Raw genomic sequence first — 21991 nt, forward strand, 5'->3', positions numbered from 1 at the left:
TAAGCCAACTGCCCAGCAACAGCATTTCTAGTCAGGCAGTTCTGAGGAAATCCATTGAGTTCATGACTCATTATAATCTACCTGATCCCTTAAACTCTTCATTCTACGTGTGTTAATGATCCTCTCTCCTGTTTTAATGATCTTGATGTTGCACTAGTTTCATAGTCATAGTTTGTAGGGTCGGAAGGGACCTGAGCCAATCATCGAGTCCGACACCTTGCCATGACATGAAAAAGTACTGGGGTCAAATGACCCCAGCCAGGTGCTCATGTAGCCTCCTCTTAAAGACCCCCAGGGTAGGAGCCTGCACCACTTCTCTTGGAAGTTGGTTCCAGATCCTAGCCACCCTGACCATGAAATAGTGCCTCCTGATATCTAGCCTGAATCTACTCTCTGCCAGCTTGTGACTGTTATTCCTAGTCACTCCTGGTGGTGCTCGGGGAAACAGGGACTCCCCCAATGCCTGCTGGTCCCCTCTAACTAGTTTATAACAGGCCACTAGATCCCCACTCAGCCTTCTCTTGTGGAGGCTGAACAGGTTCAGGTCCCGTAGCCTCTACTCGTAGGGCCTGCCTTGCTGCCCCCTGAACATCCGAGTGGCCCTCCTCTGGACCCTCTCCATGTTGTCCACATCCCTCTTGAAGTGCGGCACTCAGAACTGAACACAGTACTCCAGCTGTGTCCTGACCAGTGCTGCATAGAGGGGGAAAACCACCTCCTTGGATCTGCTTGAGATGCACCTGTGGATGCATGACAAGGTGCAGTTGGCCTTCCTAACTGCATCCCCCCACACTGCCAGTCCACGTTCATCTTGGCATCAATGATGACTCCAAGATCCTTTTCTGCCTCTGCACTGGTGAGAAGGGAGTTCCTCAGCCTGTAGGTATGGTGCTGACTCTTCCTCCCCAGGTGCATCACCTTGCACTTGTCGGTGTTGAATCCCATCCTATTATCATCCACCCACCCCTGTAACTTGTCTAGGTCTGATTGCAACTTATTTCTCCCTTCTAGCATACCCACATCCCCCCCACATCTTAGTGTCATCAGCAAATTTGAACAGGGTGCTTTTTACCCCCTCGTCCAAGTCGCTGATGAAGATGTTGAACAGTGCGGGCCCAAGGACCAAGCCCTGTGGAACCCCATTGCCCACATCCCTGCAGGTTGAAAATAACCCATCCACTACCACTCTCTGGGTGGGACCCTCCAGCCAGTTGGCAACCCATTTGACTGCGTAGGTGTTGACACCACAGCCCCCTAGTTTCTTCATGAGAACAGGGTGAGAGACAGTGTCGAAGGCCTTCTGAAAGTCCAGGAAGACTATGTCCACTGCTACCCCTGCATCTAAGGATTTGGTGACCTGGTCATAGAAGGCCAGCAGGTTGGTCTGACAGGACCTGCCTCTAATGAACCCATGTTGGTTGCCCCTAAGCATAATCTCCCCTACTGGCCCCTCATGGACATGTGCCAGAATAATTCTCTCAAGAAGCTTGCCCAGGATCGAGGTAAGACTGACTGGCCTATAGTTCCCTGGGTACTCCTTTCTCCCTGTTTTGAAGATGGGAACCACATTGGCCCTCTTCCAGTCCTCTGGCACCACACCAGGGCACCATGAGTGCTCATAAAGCCATGCCAGGGGTCCCTCAATGACCTCAGCTAATTCCCTCAGTACTCTAGGGTGGAGATCCTCCAGATCAGCTGATTTGAATACATCCAGTCCCTCCAAAAGTTCCCTAACTAGTTCCTCACTAACCGTTGGCCTAGGTTCACCTCCCCTGGGGTCTGAGTGGGGCCCAGAGCAGGGGAGTCGCTGTTCCGGTCCCTGCTCAAGAAAGTGAAGGCAAAGAAATAGTTAAATATGTTAGCTTTGTCATCTGATGTGATGACCAAATTTCCTAGTGTGTCCTGCAGGGGCCCCACATTACCCAGAACCTTCTTTTTTGCCCCCTATATATTTAAAAAAGGACTTCTTGTCCTTGATCCAGGAAGCTATTCCCAGTTCCATCTCTGCCTTGGCCTTCCTGACTGCCCCCATGCATCTCCAAGGAACTGCAGCATAATCCTCCCTCGTGATGGCTCCTCCCTTCCATTGGGTGTATGCCTCCCTTTTTAGCTAGGAGACACTCCCAGGATGGAGTCCTGGCTTTTGCACCCTCCTGCTCCCTTTGATCCCTGTTGGGATTACCTCCCTTTGGGCTTGGAGGATCATCTGCTTAAAGAGTGACACTCTTCTTGGACACCTGGCTCCCCTCTCCTCTGGGACCTCAGTGCTTCCCCGACTATTCTCCTTAGCTCATTGATGTCCACCCTCCTGAAATCTGAGCTGCTGCCTTGCTGCAGGCCTTTGCCACCTTGTGCTGGATGGTGAATTCCAGCAGGCGATGATTGCTGTCACCCAGGTGGTCGAGCAGCCGCAGCCCCCTCACCAGGTCGTCGCCCGTGGCCAGCATCAGGTCCAACAAGGTGTCTCCCCTGGTGGGGCTGTGCACCTCCTGGGTTAGATGGAGCTCCTGCATTCTGGCTAGGAACCTATGTGAGCTGTCAGACCTGGCTGACTGCTCTTCCCAACAGATGTCTGGAAAGTTCAGGTCACCCATGATGACCACGTCCTTTGACCTAACAAGCTCCGTGAGCTGACTTAAGAATTCCTGGTCTAGCTCTTCGCCTTGGTTGGGTGGTCTGTAGTAGACCCCCACTGTTAAATCTCTTTCCTCTCTACTGCCTTGTATTCTAACCCAGAGCACTTCAGAGTGCCCCTCCTCTGATTCTTTGCTAATTGACAAGGATGTGTATTCCTCCTTAGTGTAGAGCGCCTCGGCCCCACCTTTTCTCCCTGTCCTATCCCTCCTGTACAGCCTATAGCCCCAATATTCACCGCCCAGTCATGCGTTGGGTCCCACCACGTTTCAGTGAGCCCCACTATGTCCGGGTTGGTGTCAGCTAGCAGGAGGGTAAGTTCCTCTTTCGTGTCTCCCATACTATGAGCATTTGTGTAGAAGCATTTGAGGCCACCTGAGGATGTGTGCACTGGCCCCCTACTTTCAGCATTACCCTGGCCCCTGTTGCTTATCTGCATATATGTTCCGCTCGTTGGTCTAGGCTGGGCCGTACTTGTGGGTGTTGCTTGGTTTGGCAATCCAAGGCTTTCTCCTCCTTCATCTTCCCCTTCCCCCAATGAGCCTAGTTTAAAGCCCACTAGAGGAGATCCACCAACCTAGAAGAAAACACACGCTTACCTTTAGGAGAAGGGTGGAGCCCATCCCATCCGAACATGTTTCTTGTTGTGATGTGCAGGTCATTGTCGAGGAAACCAAAGCCCACCTCAAGACACCATTCCTGAAGCTTTCAGTTGGTCTCTGCGATGCATGTTGCATGCCATCTTCCACATCCACTCACTGGTAGAAGAGAAAACCGCCTGTGTGCCTATCTCCTTCAGCATGCTCCCCAGAGTGTGGTAGTCCACCATCAGGTGATCAGGGCTTCTCCTGGCCGCATCATTAGTACTCACATGTATTAGGACCATGGGGTAGTAATCGGTGGGCTGGATTATGGCCTAGATCATCCCTTTCATGTCCTGAATCTTTGCTCTGGGTAGGCAGTAGACTTTGCATGTCAAGGGGTCCTGGCAACAGATGAGACCCTCTGTACCTCTCAGGATGGAGTCGCCTATCACGATCACGCAATGCATTTTCCTCCAGGACTGCTTAGCTCCTTCGGCCTGCTCAGATTGTGGAGAGTGTGGAGTTGCCTCCTCTCCAGTTGCCTCCTCTCCTTCCTTCTCTTCCAGAGTTGCCAGGGCCTCATACCTGTTCTCCAGCCACACTGGAGGAACTGGTACTGCTATGTTATGAGCAGCCCTGATTCTGGAGGTGGCTGTCTGCCACTCTGCAATGCAGGACACTTCCCAAGGTGCTTCTTCCTTGAGTGTGTGGCCCTGCAGGGAAAGGAAATAGCTGTCAATTTCATCCTCTGCCTCCCTGATTCCCCTCAGCCTGCTAACCTCCTCCTGGAGCTCCCTCACCTGTGCCCCCAGGCCCCTAAGGCAGATGTTTGCAGGACAGGTGTGGGGGTCCCCAATCCCTGCCCCCCCAGGCCTTGCTTGGCACGTCCCACAGGCCACAGGGTGGGGGGACTCCAGCTCCTCCCTGGGCTCAATCTGGGTGGAGGCCTCAGACAAGCCCCAGGTAGGCTGCGCCCCACTGGCAGGGGCCCTGGCAGCACTCCATATTCACACCATCATAGGAGTTCCTGCATGTTTATGGCTTAATGCGGTGCTTCACCCTGCCCTAGCAAGAGTCTCCCTCCTGGCCCTTCCTGCTTGCCTGCCGGCGCAAACACCGGCGTGCTCTTACAGAGCTAGTCAAGCTATCCTTAGTTCTGCAGTTCAGCTCTTTGTTAGCTGCTCCTGGTAGTAAAGCTCTTACTTCACAGTTGCATAGATTGTTTTTATCTCATTCCAGCGATGTTCTATTTGTTTTTGCTTTAATCTTAAACAGAATAATACTGCCCTAATTTCATAGCATATTAATTAAACTTTTAATTTATTTTTTACTGGAGAAAGATGAGTATTATCTTATATGTGATGATGCATCTCACCATCTGCACCCCCATTTTCAAAATGCTAGAACCGCCTCTGTCCCTGTCCCTACTTGAAACATGTCACCTCATGGATCCAAGGGTTGCCTTTCCCCTTTCTAAGCCACATTCAGTGTGACAGAGATGGTCAACCTCTGATCAACTAGTGTACTCTGATCTTCTGATCAGATCTTTATGATCTTCCAGCTTTAGGAAGAAAAATCTTTATGATCTTGTACTTATGTAATATTTTTTTTTATTACTTTACTCTTTAGGGTTATTCAAATCTTACTGCATGACATTTTTATTCTCCTATATGTTTTCAGTGTTTTTTGAAGTATCAGCATATTTTATTAACACACTCCTGCTTTCAGAACAAAATCATTAATAAAAGTAATCAAATGAATTCTGCCCCAAAATCAAATTTCAGAACTCCATTAGTGACCTCCTTCAGGTTTATAATTAACCTTTCAGCCTGATTTGTTTTCACCCCCTTTTAGCCAGTTTCTTTCACTTGCCTAGCAATTCTTGTACCAATTCACATCTTTTACAGCTTAACTAATTTTTTTCTCCCAAAATACTGTACCAGATGTTTTGTTGAGATCTTGATATTTTATAGCAGTTCTCTTATCTAGATAATTAGTTATCTTACCAAAGGAAGAGTATAGGTTAGTTTGGTGTAGCCTCCTTTGGCATTATTCTGATGTTGCAGTTTACTCCTTTTCCCCTTTCATCTGTCTCTAACTATTCTTTCTTTACTTTTTTTCCTAAAGTTTTATATACTGTGGTCTTATTAATAAACCTATTGTTGTTTGTATTGTGTCTTACCCTTTCATATATATATAATATACCTGATCTATTGTAGATAGATCAAGTAGAATATAATAATAATCTACAGTGATTATTTTTCAGTCATACAGATTCATCCTCTAAATATATAGATTAATTAAAAATCCTTATGACCAAACCTACAATTTCGTAGATTCATAGATGTAGGGTCAGAAGGAACCTTTCTGATCTTCTAGTCTGACCCCCTGCCCTGGGCAGGAGAGAAAACTGGGCTCAAATCACCCCAGCTAGGTTGTCATGCCTCCTCTTAAAGACCCCCAAGGTAGGATTTAGCACTACTTCCCTTGGAAGTTGGCTCCAGATCCTAGCCACCCTGACTGTGAAATAGTGCTTTCTAATGTCTAGTCTAAACCTACTCTCTAAAAACTTATTCCTTGTTACTCTTGGAGGTGCTCTGGGGAACAAAGTCTCTCCCATCCCCCTCTGGTCCCCCCCTAGTAAGTTTATAGACAGCCACCAGTTCCTGCGTCAGCCTTCTCTTGTGAAGGCTGAACAGGTTAAGGTCCCATAGCCTCTCCTCACAGGGTCTGCCCTGCTGTCCCCAGATCATGCAAGTGGCCCTCCTGTGAACTCTCTCAATGCTGTCCACATCCCTCTTGAAGTGTGGCTCCCAGAACTGGATGCAGTACTCCCACTGTAGCCTGACCAATGTTGCATAGAGGGGCAGGATCACCTCCTTGGCCCTGCTTGTGATGAATCTATGGTTAGCCCTACTGATGGTGTCCTCACATTGGAGCTGATAATGACTCCAAGATCTCTTTCTGCCACTGTGCTTTCAAGAAGAGAGTTCCCCAGCCTATTGGTATGCTGCTGGTTCTTAGTGCCCAAGTGCAGCACCCTGCACTTGTCAGTATTGAATCCCATCCTATTCTCATTTGCCCACCCCTGCAACCTGTCCAGGTCCAGTTGTATCCTGTCCCTCCCTTCTAGTGTGCCCACCTTACCCCGTATCTTGTTGTCATCCATGAATTTAAAGTGGGTGCTTTTCACCCCCTTGTCCAAGTTGCTAATAAAGAAATTGAAAAGTGCGGGCCCAAGGACCGAGCCCTGGGGGACTCCACTGTTCACATCCCTCCAGGTCGAATATGACCCATCTACCACCACTCTCTGATTGCGGCCTCTCAGCCAACTTGTTCTCCATCTGACTATGTAGGCATCAGTGCCACAGTTGCCTAGCTTTTGAATGAGAATGAGGTGGGAGACAGTGTCAAAGGCCTTTCTGAAGTCCAGAAGTTTATGAGCTACTTTATCTAGAAATCTGGGATGGAGATTGTGTATTCCCTTCTCAAATGGCCCAGTTAGATTTTGGGGGAGGGGAGTTACCTCATAGATTGTGATTTCCATTTTCAAACCATTGACCCCTTTAGTCATTCCCTTTTTACACTATGTTCAACATTGTCTTTCTTACTGAGAACAGAGGTAAAATGTTCATTATTTCTTGGGTTATTCCTAGATAACCTGTAGTCTCTCCTCGAGCTTCACTGCATAATGACTTCACTTCTTTGATCTCTTTTTTATGTTGGCAAAAAATCTGGATATTCCATTGGCTTCAATAAAGGGAGATTTTACCATTTTGTATTGAGAGAGAAAACAAAGATAATCCTAGCATTTTAAAACATGGGCTGCTAAGAAGAGAAAGAAACAGACTTGCATTGAACGTGGATGAATTTAAACATTTGGACCCAATATGGAATTGAGTGTAACCTACTGTTTTTATAAAAAGAAGAGGCCTTTCTTCAGATTTTTGGAAGTAGCTGTGTTAGTCAACAAACCTGTATTTGCAACTGCATTCAGCCACTACATATGCATTATTCCTCCTTTCCTTTGTCTATATTTAGAGTATCCCACCTAATTAAATTAAAATATCAGTTTGTTCACCTCCAAAAATGAAAAGACAAAAACAGTTTACATTGATTTAATGGGGTCAGAACTTCACTGCAAAACTTGTTACCATCTGCAAGCTACGTAGTGCCATATGTGAAGTGAGTTGGTGTCAGCTCAGACATCAATGAATGTAAAAAAAAAAGACACAAATTGAAAACAATTGTTAACTTCAGGTGGGGAATCATTTGATGAACCAGATAATCAGCTGGTATAAATCATTGTATATCAATTGAGCACATTAGCTGTGACTAAAATGGAGCGATTTTCATTTAAATCAGGTCCATATCTGCCTCTGAATTGAACAACCTTATTTATTCCTATATTTTTATAGACCAGACTGAGATACAATGTTCTGCTGGATAAACAGAGCACCTTGGATTTCTTTTTATCCATTCTACCCAGATTCTTCATTAAAGTATATATATTTAAAAATGCAAAAAGACTGGGTTCTAAATAAATAATTTCATCCATTGCTTTCCAGAAATTTAGCAGAATTGTATTCGGCTCCTAATCATACTAGCAGAGCACATTTTACATTACATTCTTTATTTTATCACAGTTCAAAACAAACCCACATGTGAAGAAAATTATTTTGGTTGTCCTAGTGGAAGATGTATTCTGAAAACCTGGCTATGTGATGGACAGAAAGACTGTGAGGATGGAGTCGATGAATTGCATTGTGGTGAGCATTTTGTCTTGTTCATACTGCTAAAATCATTGAAGCATGTGCAAAGGAAAGGCTTATAATTGTAACTTGTTTTAATCAAAAGTACTCAAATTCTTTAAGATTTTACTTCAAGCAATGACTTGATAGACTGTTTGAAAGCTAGGCAAATAGGCATCTAGGAATAAATTTCAGTCTGTTCAGAAATAACTAAGTACTTAATACTTTAGAATTTCTGCCAGACCCAAATAGTTTAATCTACAGTCAGTGCTTGGAAAATATTTAAACTAGGTATTCTATGAAATGTCAAACTCTCCCATAAGTAAATGTCATGGAATGTACAGTACATAAAATGTTGTATCTTTATATGATATCTAAGAAGTGATAGCTTCAGAAATTTTTGTATAAATGAAGTTAAAGACTCATCTCTTCATGGCATTATCACAAAATAATTCTGCAGTTGTTTCTCTTATTTTTATTTATTTGTGTTCCTATATTCCTGACATTTTTATGCACTGTGTATGAGGATGACCCAAGATTACAACATCATGTATTGGCAAAAATAACCAAAAAAAGGTGTGTGTGGGGGGGGAGGATGAGGAAGGATGTGTTGCCATTTTCAGGTATATATCAGTTGACTCAGAAACTTCTCTAGTGTAATGCCCACAAAGAGAAAATGTTAGTTCCTAGGTTTTCCCCAAGTTGGTTTTAAAATAATTTGTTAATTTTGCAAATACCAAACAAAAAAGTAGCTCTAGCTTGGATGACAAACTGGAGAAATAAAACATTTCTGCTTATCAAGTTTCTTGATATAGGGAGCAGTTTTCTGTGACTGTCAAGATGGGGTCAAGAGGGAAAAGAAGTCTCTGGCTACTTGTATTTCTGTATATTTTGCTCAAGGGTATTTCTGAGCTATAGAAAGCCCTGTCTCCTTCTATGTCTGCTTCAGCATACTCCAAGGGTTAGTAATAGAGTTGTTTGAAAATACTTAGATTTATATACATTGTCCTCCATTTTATTTTTCTTGTTTCAAAATGAGCAAAATCTACTAGGGGGGACCAGAAGGGTTTAGGGGAGACACTGTTTCCCCTAGAGCCCCCTGGCATGACAAGGAACAATGGACACAAGTTATTAGAGAGTAGGTTTAGATTAGACTACTACTAGAATTACTTCACAGTCAGGGCGGCTAGGAGCTGGAACCAACTTCCTAGGGAAGTGGTGCTGGCTCCTACCCTGGGGATCTTTAAGAAGAGGCTTGATGCCTACCTGGCTGGACTCATTTGAGTCCAGTCTTTTCTCCCGCCCAGGCAGGGGGTCGGACTTGAAGATCTACAAGGTCCCTTTCGACCCTACTTCTATGATTCTATGATACCGCCTCCATCCCCTTCTTCTTTTATAGTTTCAGTTTATCAGCAAGAATTTGGGGCCTCCTAATTTTTCATTACTTTTAAAATACTTTGAAGTTTATTAGCTGTTTTTGGCCTTAGCGGTCTTTTCCCACTTTAGAGCTTTTACGCATTTGGAGGCACCCTGAACAATTTTCATTATGACTCAGATTATAATATATTACCTTTTTTATCTATTGTACATCTTGAATTCTTGTAAAGCAAATTCTGCTTGCTTTCTCTTGTACTGTCAACAGAAATGGACAAAATTATCACAGGATTGTTGACATACAAAATCATGTCAGACAAATACAAATAACTCCATAACATCAACACAATTTTATCAATATAAAGATACTTATACCAGTATAATTTTATCACAAAGGGGGAGAATAAATTATTTTAACACTTCCCTACTAAAATATGCATACTAACATTCTGCTAATTTTTCATTGCTTTTAAAATATTTTGAAGCTCATTGTCCATTTTTGTTTTAGCCACTTTTTGATAGTAGAAATAACACTAGAAATAAAACCATTCAGCAATAACAGCAGCAAAACTAAGCCTCATGCCTCTAAGCCAAATTGTTATGTAGAGGAATTGCCTGTGGACCATGGCTCGGCCATTTGTCTAGTCTTCCCCTTAAATTTCTGTAAATTCACCAGAGCAATCTCATAACTAGAGGGAAAAAATGAAGATTAGAGGCATAATCACTAGGGGTGTGCAAAATGGGCCATATTTGATTTGGATCCAGCCTGAGTCAGGGACAGTGATTCTATTCATTGATTCAGATCACTGTCCCTAATTCAATTTGGCCAAATCTGAATCTGAAGATTTGATGCTGATTTGGAGAATCAACAATTCAGCCATAAACACAGCTTTAAGACTTCTTTCTGCATACCTCAAGGTACCACGCACAGCTCATGAACACTGGGATGGTGGAGCAGATGGAGCATCCCACAGGAGCATGGGGGCCCCCCTATGTGCTCCACAGCAAACCTGGAAGTACTTCCAGTCCATTTCCTGTTCCACCAGGGAGTGCACCCGGCCCCCCCATGCCCTCCCAACTCTGATCAGCCATGGGGGGACCACAGGTGCCCCCCCCGGACCCAGGAGGCACCAGAGGGGTCGGGGGGCAGCAACTGTAGAGCCAGGGAGAGCATGGGAGGGCTTCAGATCCAGAAGTGCTTCTGGAAGTGGTTCTGGTCCAGTTCCAGGTCTGCTGTCAAGCGCGCTGGGGACCCCCCTGCACTCCTGTGGGATGCTCCATCTGCCCCACCATCTCAGGATTCATGAGCTGCCTGCTACCTTGAGGTATGTAGGAAAAACATTTAAATCTGTGTCTATGTCTGAATTGTTGAATCTTTCCAAACCTCTCTGAATCAATTCGGAGGCTTCAAATCTCTGCTGAATTGATTCAGCGACAAGAAGTTTTGCACAGCCTTAATAATTACTGATAATTTTTTTTTCATTTTTCCTCCTGAGTGAAACCTTCAACTTGTACACACATTGCTTTCCTTGTTCTTCTGTTAGTCAGTGGTTAAACTCTACACTATGTAGTGCAGAGGCTTAGACAAATGCTCAGTTTGCCAGCAAGAATTTGAGACCTCATTGCTTTTAAAATATTTTGAAGCTCATTGGCTGTTTTTGGTCTTAGCTGTCTTTTCCCACTTTACAGCTTTTACCCATTTGGAAGAAGCCTGAACAATGTTCATTATAATTCAGTTTATAATACATGACCTTTTATGTATTATTCATTTTGAATTCTTTTGTGTTCAGTTAAATCACATTTATTCTTATGGGGGTGAATGGGGGAAAAAGAGAATTACTTGAAGTTTCCTTTAAAAAAAAAACCCTTAATATTAAACTGGCATTTATTTGATATGTTACTGCAGACAGATTTTGACTGGCAGCAGAGCATTATTATTTCCCAGTGTATTCAGAATGTAAATAGTTAGGACAACAGCATGCAAATACAGGGCAATTTTTCAGACAAGAAAAAGAACATGGAAATTTTCTCAAGATGTAATTAAATACTGAAATACCAAGATGAAATGATTGAAGCATTGGACTATTCTGTCTTTGCCCTTATTACCATAATTGCAACGTGGTTTGCTGTAGCAAAAACATTCTTGTGAAATACTTGAACTGTTTTCATGTTTAAAAATATTTTCTCTTATTCTATTCAGAGAACGTTTTAAAAATCCTTCTACCATAAAAGTTTTGCCCATACTTTTTCATATACATTAATGAATATAAAGTAGTGAGTAACCAATACTAGCTTATTCATAGCATAGGTTGTTGCATCCGAAAACTCAAATGTTTCTGAATGAGTTAGTCTGTAAGGTGCTACTTTACTCTGCCTTCTTCCAAATCTTGGACTAAAATGACTACTATCTTTCTGTTACATATAAGATTACAGTTCTAAAATCCAAGGAGAAAATTTTAAATTGCTTTGATACTCTGAGGGAACCCAGCATTTTTGCAAACATAGTAAGTATCATGGCTGATGTCATCCACAGATTCTTCCTGTTCCTGGAATCAGTTTGCTTGTTCTGCACACAAATGTATCTCTAAACAATGGACTTGTGATGGGGAGGATGACTGTGGAGATGGTTTAGATGAGAGTGATGCTATCTGTGGTGAGTATTATAATTTGTATTATTTTATCTAATTTTAGAGTCTGCTCCTGAGAGATGCAGGACACTAATATGCGAAATAATCTGAATAATGTTTTAGAGTTCTTTTTTTTAAAAAAAACACCTTATAACGCTTTAATAGTCAGTCATGTTCACCAATGTACACTCTAGAAGAAAAAAATGACTTAAATAATTTTTCTCTAATATTAAATATAAATACCATTGCTAATATTAATCAATCAATGGTAGTAGTACTGTAGTAATGTTGCATGGTCCCAGTAAAGTATGACAAGTAATATTTGTTTGGTAATATCTTTAGTGTATCAATTATATGACGTTGTTTGTATTCTTGCATGCATCTCAGGCAGGCTACGATGCCTTCATGGTGTGGGATATAGTAGCAAGTAAATCAGGGAGATGGTCAATGTTTTGTTCAAGAAGTCTGTCATGTTTTATAGAAAACTTGCTTTCTGACTGACTAGAGCTGTGTTGGTAGTTTCTATAAACACTGATAGTTCAACTACAAGGGTACTGCAGTTGCAGTACCAGGCTTTCCTTGTTTGTATGCCTTGTGACACATATAAAATTTTCCCGGGGAAGGAAATTAGAGGATTAATTTGTACATCTTTTTTTTTCATTTGTTCTTGATACTGGCAGAGAAAAAACTTGATGTCTTTGAATTTAAACCTGAATAATGGTGTGAGGTCCTCCTCAAATTCCTTATTATAGTTGGGGTTAGAGTTGATGAGTTGACTTTGTTATGCTATTAATCCCTTATGATTATACTGTTAAGTAGGCCATAGATAAAGTATTCTTAGCTCACATTCAAAGCTCTGACTTTATTTAATCAGTTTCCCAATAAAACATGTTTTTACAAACATGAAAATTAAACAGGGAAAAAGAAAAAAAAGGATCAGTCTACCACAGAGAAATGTAAATGAGTTCATAGAATCAGAAAATAATAGAAAATTAGGGTTGGAAGTGACCTCAGGAGGTCCCTGCTTAAAGCAGGATTGTCCATAACTAGAACATCCCAGCCAAGGCTTTATCTACCTGTAGCTTAAGAACTGATAAGGAAGGGCATTCCATAATCTTTCCTGGTAAACTTTTCATTCTTCACTGTCCTCCTAGTGAGGCGGTTTTTGTAGTATCTAACCTAAACTTCCTTTACTGCAATTTGAGATCATTGCCCATTGCTGTGCTGTCTGTCATGACTGAAAAGAGTCTGGCTCCAGCCACTTTGTAATCACCCTTTAGAGAGCTGAAGATCATTATTAAATCCCCCCTCATTTTTCTCTTCTCCAGACTAACTAAGGCTAGCTCCCACAGTATGTCCTCATAAGTTATGTCCCCAACTCCTCACCATTTTTATTGCTCTGCGCTAGAGTCTCTCCAATTTGTCCACATCCTTTCTGTAGTTGGCAGTGGAGTGGGGAGTCCAAAACTGGACACAATACTCCAGATGTGGCCTCACCAGTGCTGGATAGAGGGGAATAATTGCTTCCTTCAATCGGCTGGTGATACTCCTACCAATGCAACCCAGGATGCTGTTAACCTTCTTTGCAACAAGGGCACACTGTTGGCTCATGTTCTGCTTATTATCCACTGTAACCCCCAGGTCCTTTTCTGCAGAGCAGTTGCTTAGCAGGGGTGTGTGAAGTACGCTCTATTCAATTTGGATTTGGATTCAGCCTGAATCAAGAACAGTGATTTGATTCATTGATTCAGATCACTGTGCCTGATCCAAAATGGCCATATCTGAATCTGAAGATTCAATGCTGGTTCAGTGAATCAGCGATTTAGATGTAGACACAGCTTTAGAGCTCATTCAAACATATGAGGAAGCTTTGAGACTGTTCAGATTTGGCTGAGTGCTCTTCCCATAAGATGTCTGGGGAGTTGAAGTCTTCCATGACAACCATGCACCTAGAGCATGCAGCCCCAGCCAGTTTCCTGGCGAATTCCTCATCGAGCTCTTGATCCTGATTAGGAGGTCTGTAGTAGACTCCTACCATTGTGTCCCCTGTGCCATTTTCACCATGAATTTTTACTCAGAGAGTCTCCAGTCATCCACCCTGGATGTCAATGTTGGCTTGCAGGGACATGTAGCTTTCCTTGACATAGAGAGCTACACTCCCACCCCTTTTGTCTACACAATCTCTCCTGTACAAGGTACAGCCATCTATACCTGTGGCTCAGTCATAGGTGGAGTCCCACCAGGTCTCCATTATCCCTATGAGATTGTAATCATTCTTGTTTAGTAGCGGGACCAGTTCATCCTGTTTGTTCCCCAAGCTCCTGGCATTGGTGTACAGGCATATAATTGTCCCATTAGAGGCTCTAGGCTTCCCTACACATCGTTCTGGGGCTGGTGTAGGGGTGGCTCTCCTGAGTTCCTTAGCCTGCTGGATTTGCCAAAGTTGCCCAGTGGGTAACTTTTGGTTTGGAGGGTTCTTATTTGATTCAGAAAAATTAAGGGGTCATCTGATTTGATTCAGATTCAGAGATTCAGCCACTGAATTGGACTGAATCTCTGCCAAATTAAATCAGGAACCAAATTTTAGCACATCCCTAATGCTTGGCTAGTCAGTCACCAGTCTATACCAGTGCCTAGGATTGTTCTGTCCTAAATGCAGGACTTTATATGCATCTTTATTGAACTTCATGCAATTTCTTTTGGTTCAATCCTTTAATTGGTTGAGGTCTCTCTGAATCCTAGCCCTACTCTCCAGCATATCTACTACTCCACCCAGATTGCTGTCATCTACAGACTTCCTAAGAGTTCACTCCACCCCATCTTCCAGATCATTGGTGAAGATTTTGAATAAAACTGGCTCCAGGACTGATGCTTGGGGCCCTCCACTTGGAACTGGCTACCAACTAAACATTGAGCCATTGACTACTACCCTTTGAGCTAAACAGTCCAGCCAGTTTTCTATCTACTTCACAGTCCATTCATCCAACCCATACTTTCTTGTGAGAATGTTGTGGGAGACCACATATAAGCCTTGCTAAAGTCAAGTTATATGTCCACTGCTTTCCCCATATCCACAGAGCCAGTCATCTCATCATAGAAGGCAATCAGGTTGGTCAGGCATTATTTGCCCTTGATGAATCCATGCTGACTGTTCCTAATCAGTTTATTTTGCTTCAGACGCTTAGTAATGAATTCCTTGAAGACCTGCTCCATGATTTTTTCAGGGACTGAGGTGAGGGTGGCCAGTATGTAGTTCCCCAGATCCTTTTTCTTCCTATTCTTAAAAATGGACACTATATTTGCTCTTTTCCAATCATCTGGAACCTCTCCTGATTACCATGATTTTTTAAATATAATGGCCAGCAGCTCTCAATTGTAACATTAGGTTCAAGTTATCACCCTGATATTTGCAGTCAGGAAAAAAGATTCTCATTTATGGATACTGGGGTCATGGTTAAATCAGATTTAATGTCTCTAGTCTAGCACACATAGTCAGTGGAATAGTATCAAAAGAAAATAGAAATTTTAAGAACAAATCAAGGAGAAAACAACAAACTACCACTCCTTTATTTTGTTCAGATTTTATATATCACCTTCTTATCCATAGTCTACCATTGCTTACAGATATCCTATTGGAAAAAAGCCCTACCAGAGGAGCAGTACTGAAGATTCTTAAATGACAAGAGATTCACTCTTTTTTTTTCCCAGGGCTGTCAAAAAGAGTTTGTTTCCAAGCCCTCTTAAGCATTTTGAAGTCTACCTGTTTTTAAAATGCAATTTATCTTCAAAAGTATCTGAAATGTCAGATTAGTAAAAGCAACAATGTTGGGGTTTTTTTTCCTTTTGGAGGTAATAATGGAAATGAATCATAAGATGAAGTCTGTGAATTTGTTTAACTTTAATTTTAATAAATATTCAAAGAAATGAATAGAAAATGTACTTTCTCTTCCTTAGAGATGCAAATTTGGTTTATCTGGAAAAAGGAATCATAATGATGGTTTGCATAAAAACAATCACTTCAAAACTGGCTAATAAACTGTACATAAAAATAGAAATTTATTCTAGAGGAAAGTCTGCTCTCAAAGAACAAACAAAAACATCTAACTTAATTATTTATGTTTTTAGAATTCTATTTTACCCTATCCAAAAGGCTCTGTGCAGCTTACAAAAAACAAACCCCAGAAAGAATTCTCCAAACAGTACTCCAAAACACTCAAAATCCATCTAACTTTCCTCCTTGTGGTGTTAGTGGTCCTGTTAAGTGACAAAAAGTGCATTGTATAAAACTAAGAAAGCTTGCTTTTCTTTTGTGAGTTTTTGGGGTTTTTGCCTCAACTACTCCATGTTCTCTATTCAGTATTCGGTATGGGGCAATACAGACCTGAACTTGCCCAAAGCACCTAACATTCCATTGGAATTCGTAATGAACAGATGAGAACTCTTAGTATTAGGGCTAATCCAATGAATTAAAAATAACACTGTATTCCTAAAATATGTCTGTGCCTTGTAAAAGTGTTCTACTGCCTAGATTTTTTTGAAAAACAGTAAAATAACATTCCATAAAAGAATAAATGAGTAACTGTGGGAAGTAAATACACAGAAGAAAAAATATAGATGCAGAAACTTTAATGTACAATCTTAATCTAAATGTTTAGAATACTGTCCAATGTACAACCTGACGTATCAACCTTCTTTTTCATGTTATAATTCTTCAGCAACTATAGTCCAAAAAGCTCATAAAATGTTCCAGGTAGGATGTTTGTTCAGCCCTAAGTTTTTGCAATTTTTTTTAGGTGCCGTAACTTGTGCTGCAGACACATTCAGTTGCTTAGGCTCCCATGCTTGTGTTCCTCAACACTGGCTTTGTGATGGTGAAAGAGATTGTCCTAATGGAAGTGATGAACTCTCTACAGCTGGCTGTGGTATAAGTTGTTTTGTTATATGTACAATAAAATCTAAAATGTGTTCTGGATTACTTTTTCACAGTATTTTTCATGTTTCTTGTATTTTTCCTGGTGGATCCTTTGCCTATTATGATGTGGCGTGTTTAGTGGAGTGCATTGTGCTTTGCCTTTATAGTATGCAATATATACTGGAAGCTAGGGCTGTGCAAAATTTCTCTGTTTTGTTTCAACACTGTTTTGACTCATTTCAAGCTTAAAACAATGAAATCAAAATGAAACAAAGGGCTCCAAAACAGCCTTGAAATGAAATGAGGCTAGTCAAAATGTTTTGAGTTTCAATGATGCCAGCAGCCAGGTGGTGGGAGACAGGGGAGAACCAGAGCTACTCTCCCAGTGGCTCTGCAGCCCATTGTGGCTCAGCCGAGGGTGCAGCTCTGGCTCTCCCCATCTCCCATGCCTGGACTGCAGGAAGCTGATCGCACCGCAGGGGTAGGAAACTGAACTTGGGCTCATTTCCCCTCCCCAGTGCTCTGATCAGGCTGGAGGAGAGAGTGAGCCTGATCACTCAGTTCCCTTTCCCAGCACTGTGATCAATGGGGCTGGGGAAGGGAACTGACCCCGATAGCATAGTTTCCCTCCCCAGCACTGTGATTGATCAGGCTGGGGAAGGGAACTGAGCCCCATCGCTCAGTTCCCCTCCCCAGTGCTGTGATCAGTTGAGCTGGGGAAGGGAACTGAGCCCCTCCCCAGCACTGTGATTGATTGGGCTGAGGAAGGAAGCTGAGCCCGATCACTCGGTTCCCCTCCCCAGTGCTGTGATCCATTGAGCTAGGGAATGCTAGGGAATTGCTGTGATCAATCAGGCTGGGGAAGGGAACTGAGCCCAGCTGAGCTAAGTTCCCCTCCCCAGCACTAGGATTAGGGAGGGGAACACTGTAGGGCTGAGGAGGGGAACTCAGCTGAGTTGGGCTGAATTCCCTTCCCCAACCTGGTCACAGTGCTGAGAAGGGGAACTGAGTTCCCTTCCCCAGCCTGATCCACTACAGCACTGGGGAGAGGAACTGAATGATCGGGCTCATTTCCCTTCCCCAGTCTGATTGATCACAGCGCTGGGGAGGGGAACTGAGGGGTAGAGCTCAGTTCCTTTCCCCAGCTTGCCAGTCCCAGGTGGCAGCACCCAGCTTCCCTCCCTCATCTGGCAGGCAGATTGAGGGCCCACAACTGAGGGAGGACTCACACAGCTCCTGCAGTCCTCCCATAGCCCTCCCACAGCCCATCTGCCTGCCAGATGAGAGAGGCTGTTTCAAGCTTCCCCATTATAGCCTATGGGCAAAACATTGAAAAAGCATTGAAACAGCATCAGTGTTTTGACAAAATGAAATGGAACAGTGCTTTTGAATCAAAACAAAATTCGAAATGAAACACTGTTCTGCTGAATACTTGAAACGTAAATCAAAATGGAATGATGCCGTTTTGCACAGCCCAACTGTAAGCCATCAGTGATAAATTTGAACACGTTAGTTGAGATCCTCTGATGATTTTTATTTTCCTCTTTGTGATGGTAGCTGCTGGTTCTGCTTGTGTGTGCTAATCAGTGTATGTGACACAAATTTTATGATTATTTGTTTTGAATCAGTTAGAAATCTCAAATTTATATCACTTGAGGTTTTTTCCAAATGAAGAACAATATGAATTGTTCTAAGTGTTCCTTATTTTTTGTGTACTATATTTCATAGCTCCCAATAACATATGTGATGAGAATGCCTTCCTGTGCCAGAATAAAATCTGCATTCCCAAACAGTTTGTATGTGACCATGATGATGACTGTGGAGATGGATCTGATGAATCACTTGAATGTGGCAAGTATAATTAAAATCCAGTTAATGCAGAAGAATCTCAGGCTGAATTATAGGATCACAAAATGCTTAGATGCAGAAGTAGAGGTGGATGTTGTTTTCTTGGACTTTAGAAAGGCCTTCAATATTGTATCTCATCCTGTTCTCATAAATAAATTAAGAGGCTGTGACAAAGATGTTTACATGGTCTGGTGGGTGGTAAGTTGGCTTAGTGGTCACACTCAGAGAGTGGTAGTAGATGGGTCAGTATTGACCTGGAAGGATGTGAGTATTGGAGTCCCTCAGGATTCAGTCCTTGGACCTGTACTCTTCAATATCTTAATTAGTGGATTGGATGTGGGTGTGACGTGTACTCTGTCCAAGTTTGCAGATGATACTAAATTGTGGCGTGCAGTGCACACTCCGGAGGGTAGGAATGATTGCAGGCAGACCTGGACAGGTTAGAAAAATGGGCAGTACACAATAGGATGCAGTACAAGAAGGACAAGTGCAGAGTGCTGCACCGAGGGCTTAAAAATATTCAGCACACCTACTGGCTGGGAAGTGACCTTCTCAGCAGCAGAGAAGTGGAAAGGGGTCTCAGAGTCATAGTGGACTCCAAGGTGAACATGAGTCATCAGTGTGACAAAATCTTCAGCAAAGCTAACTGTATTTTATCATGACAAATAGATCCAAAGAGGTGATGCCTACAGTGAGGAGGTGATACCTACCTTGGGGGTCTTTAAGAGAAGGCTGGATAGGCATCTGTGGGGTCACCTGACCCCAGCACTCTTTCCTGCCTAGGTAGGGGGTCAGACTCGATGATCTGTTGAGGTCCCTTCTGATCCTAGCATCTATGATTCTATGAATAAGACACAAACATTTAAGGCATATAGAGAATGCAGGCAAAATGAGATTCTATTTTAAAAGCCTGAAATTAATGTTTAATTTCTAAATTAGATATTTCATATATATATATATATATATATATATATATATATATAATCTTACATGTTTGTATAGCATACCTTTATTCAAAAATAAATCTATACTGATATATTATTGTTTGTTTTGGATATTTTGTTAAGAGGTAGTACAGTTAAGATCTATAATCCATTTAAGTATTATGTTGTCCTACCATGAGCTACTAATACTGACAATAAGACTGTGCAATAATAAACAGATATTTTGCTATTTTATTTTCTACCTACTAGGTGTGTCTACACATGCATTTCATCTGGGATTAGTTTACTCACGAGTAAACTACTCATGATTAAAAACTCCTGGATAGGCATGTACACACATGCAGGGAAGCAGGAGTAGATTTGATGCTAATGGCAGCAAACTGCTCCTTCTTCCTGTGGTCCTGCAATAGACCCCTGCTGCCACCTCAGGCTGGGAGATAAGGATCTCTTAGCACTGGTCCTGCAACTATGGAGCTGGCACTGAGAGATAAGAGTCTCCCAGCCGAAGCCCCATGACCAAATGAAGATTGTGGTGCTGGTGCCATCATGAAGGCTTCAGCTTCCATGACCACAGTCTGCACTTCAGAGAGAGAGGCAGTGGTCTGTTGGGAAGATACAGCCTCCACCTCACTCCACTGGGGAGGAAGCTCATCTTCTCAGCCAGAATGGCTGACTTGCTCAACTAGGCGTTAAACTAAGCTCACTGGGGGATGGGCAGATAACCACCAGAGCCAGATCACCAAGCATCAACCACAAAATCAGCAGGTTAGGATGCTAAAGGAAACCCACTCCTTCCCCAGCCCAAGAACAGAGATTTCAATGGCATACTTACTTGCCTGTACACTAATGCCAGGAGTTTGGGAAATAGACAGGAGGAACTGGTCTTTTTGATAAACTACGATGACTATGATCTCATAGAGATAACAGAGACCTGGTGGGACTCCTCCTATAACTGGACTATGGGTATAAATGGCTATACTCTGTACAGGACAGATTGTGCTGAAAAAGGGAGCGGGGGTGTAGCTCTGTATGTGAAGGAGAGCTACACAGAGAATGACTGGAGACCCTTTGGTTTAGAATATGAGGGGAATGTGGTGAAGGGGATACAATGGTAGGTGTCTACTACAGACCTCCAAATCAAGGGACCAATTGAGGTTGCATGCTCTCAATGTGTGGTTGTCATGGGAGACTTCAACTACCCAAACATCTCATGGGAAGAGCACTCAGTCCAATCTGATTGGTCTCAAAGCTTCCTCACATGTGTGGATGAGCTCCACCTGCCTCAAGAACTTTATGGGCTGACAAGAGGTAAGGCACTGCTGGACCTGGTACTGGTCAAAGGGGATGATCTAATCAGTGACCTAAGAATCGAAGGGAAACTGGATGACAGTGACCACAAGTTGATAACTTTCACTATCCATCGCAAAACTGTCAAGCCATCTAACAATGCAGTAGTCCTCAACTTCAGGAAAGCCAACTTTCGTACACTAAAGAGGCTTGTTCTTGAGGCCCTGAGAGGCCATGATTTGACAGGGAAGGGAGTTCATGACAACAGGTTGCTCATAAGGAAGTGAGCTCAACGGGGAACTCATGGACCTCCTACATCTAAAAAGAGAGCCTTATGAAGGATGGAACACAGGAAACACCACTGAGGAGTATTCTGCACTGGTCTGCACCTGTAGAGAGTGGACTAGGAAAGCCAAGGCTGCAACTGCACTCAAACTAGCTACACGAATCAGGGACAATAAAAAGTCCTTCTTCAGATATGTGCAGAGTCAAAAGAAAAGCAAAGGCAATGTTGGACCCTTGCTAAACCAGTTGGGGCAGCTAACTACAGACACCCAGGAAAAATCCAATCTGCTTAATGTTTACTTTTCATCATTTTTCACCAACCCAAAGGGAACACTCTGCCTAACATGATGTGGTATGACCCGTGTGAGTGTGAATATATGTCCACCATTGGTGTAGATCTTGTGAGGGATCACCTTTAGAGGCTGGACCTCCACAAATCAGATGGTGCAGATAGATTGCACCCAAGAGTGCTAAAGGAACTGGCAGACATCATTGTGCAGCCACTGGCAAGGATATTTGAGAACTCTTGGCACTTGGGCAAAGCATCTGAAGATTGGAAGAGGGCCAATGTGGTGCCAGTGTTCAAGAAAGGAGGGAAATAAGACCCGAGAAACTATAAGCCAATCAGTTTGGCCTCAATCACTGGGAATATTTTGGAAAAAAATGTCAAAGAAACCATTCTTGATAGACTAATAGAAGGCAATTTTTTGAGGGATACCCAGCATGGGTTTGTGGTGTGTAGGTC

At 42.8% G+C, this 21991-nt stretch overlaps 1 protein-coding gene across 1 annotated transcript in view; it reads left to right on the forward strand.

Annotated features, from left to right (window-relative positions):
- LRP1B (LDL receptor related protein 1B) overlaps positions 1-21991 on the forward strand; it is a 1602836-nt gene that overhangs the window by 1273110 nt on the left and 307735 nt on the right. Inside the window, exons 50-53 of the mRNA XM_090045827.1 lie at positions 7865-7987; positions 11877-11996; positions 16764-16892; positions 18611-18733. Coding sequence (XP_089901953.1) covers positions 7865-7987; positions 11877-11996; positions 16764-16892; positions 18611-18733 — 495 coding nt within the window. The remainder of the gene's footprint in view (positions 1-7864; positions 7988-11876; positions 11997-16763; positions 16893-18610; positions 18734-21991) is intronic.

Source organism: Crocodylus siamensis, chromosome 4, assembly GCF_052110815.1.
Source record: "Crocodylus siamensis isolate JL-2025a chromosome 4, ASM5211081v1, whole genome shotgun sequence".
Lineage (NCBI taxonomy): Eukaryota > Metazoa > Chordata > Crocodylia > Crocodylidae > Crocodylus > Crocodylus siamensis.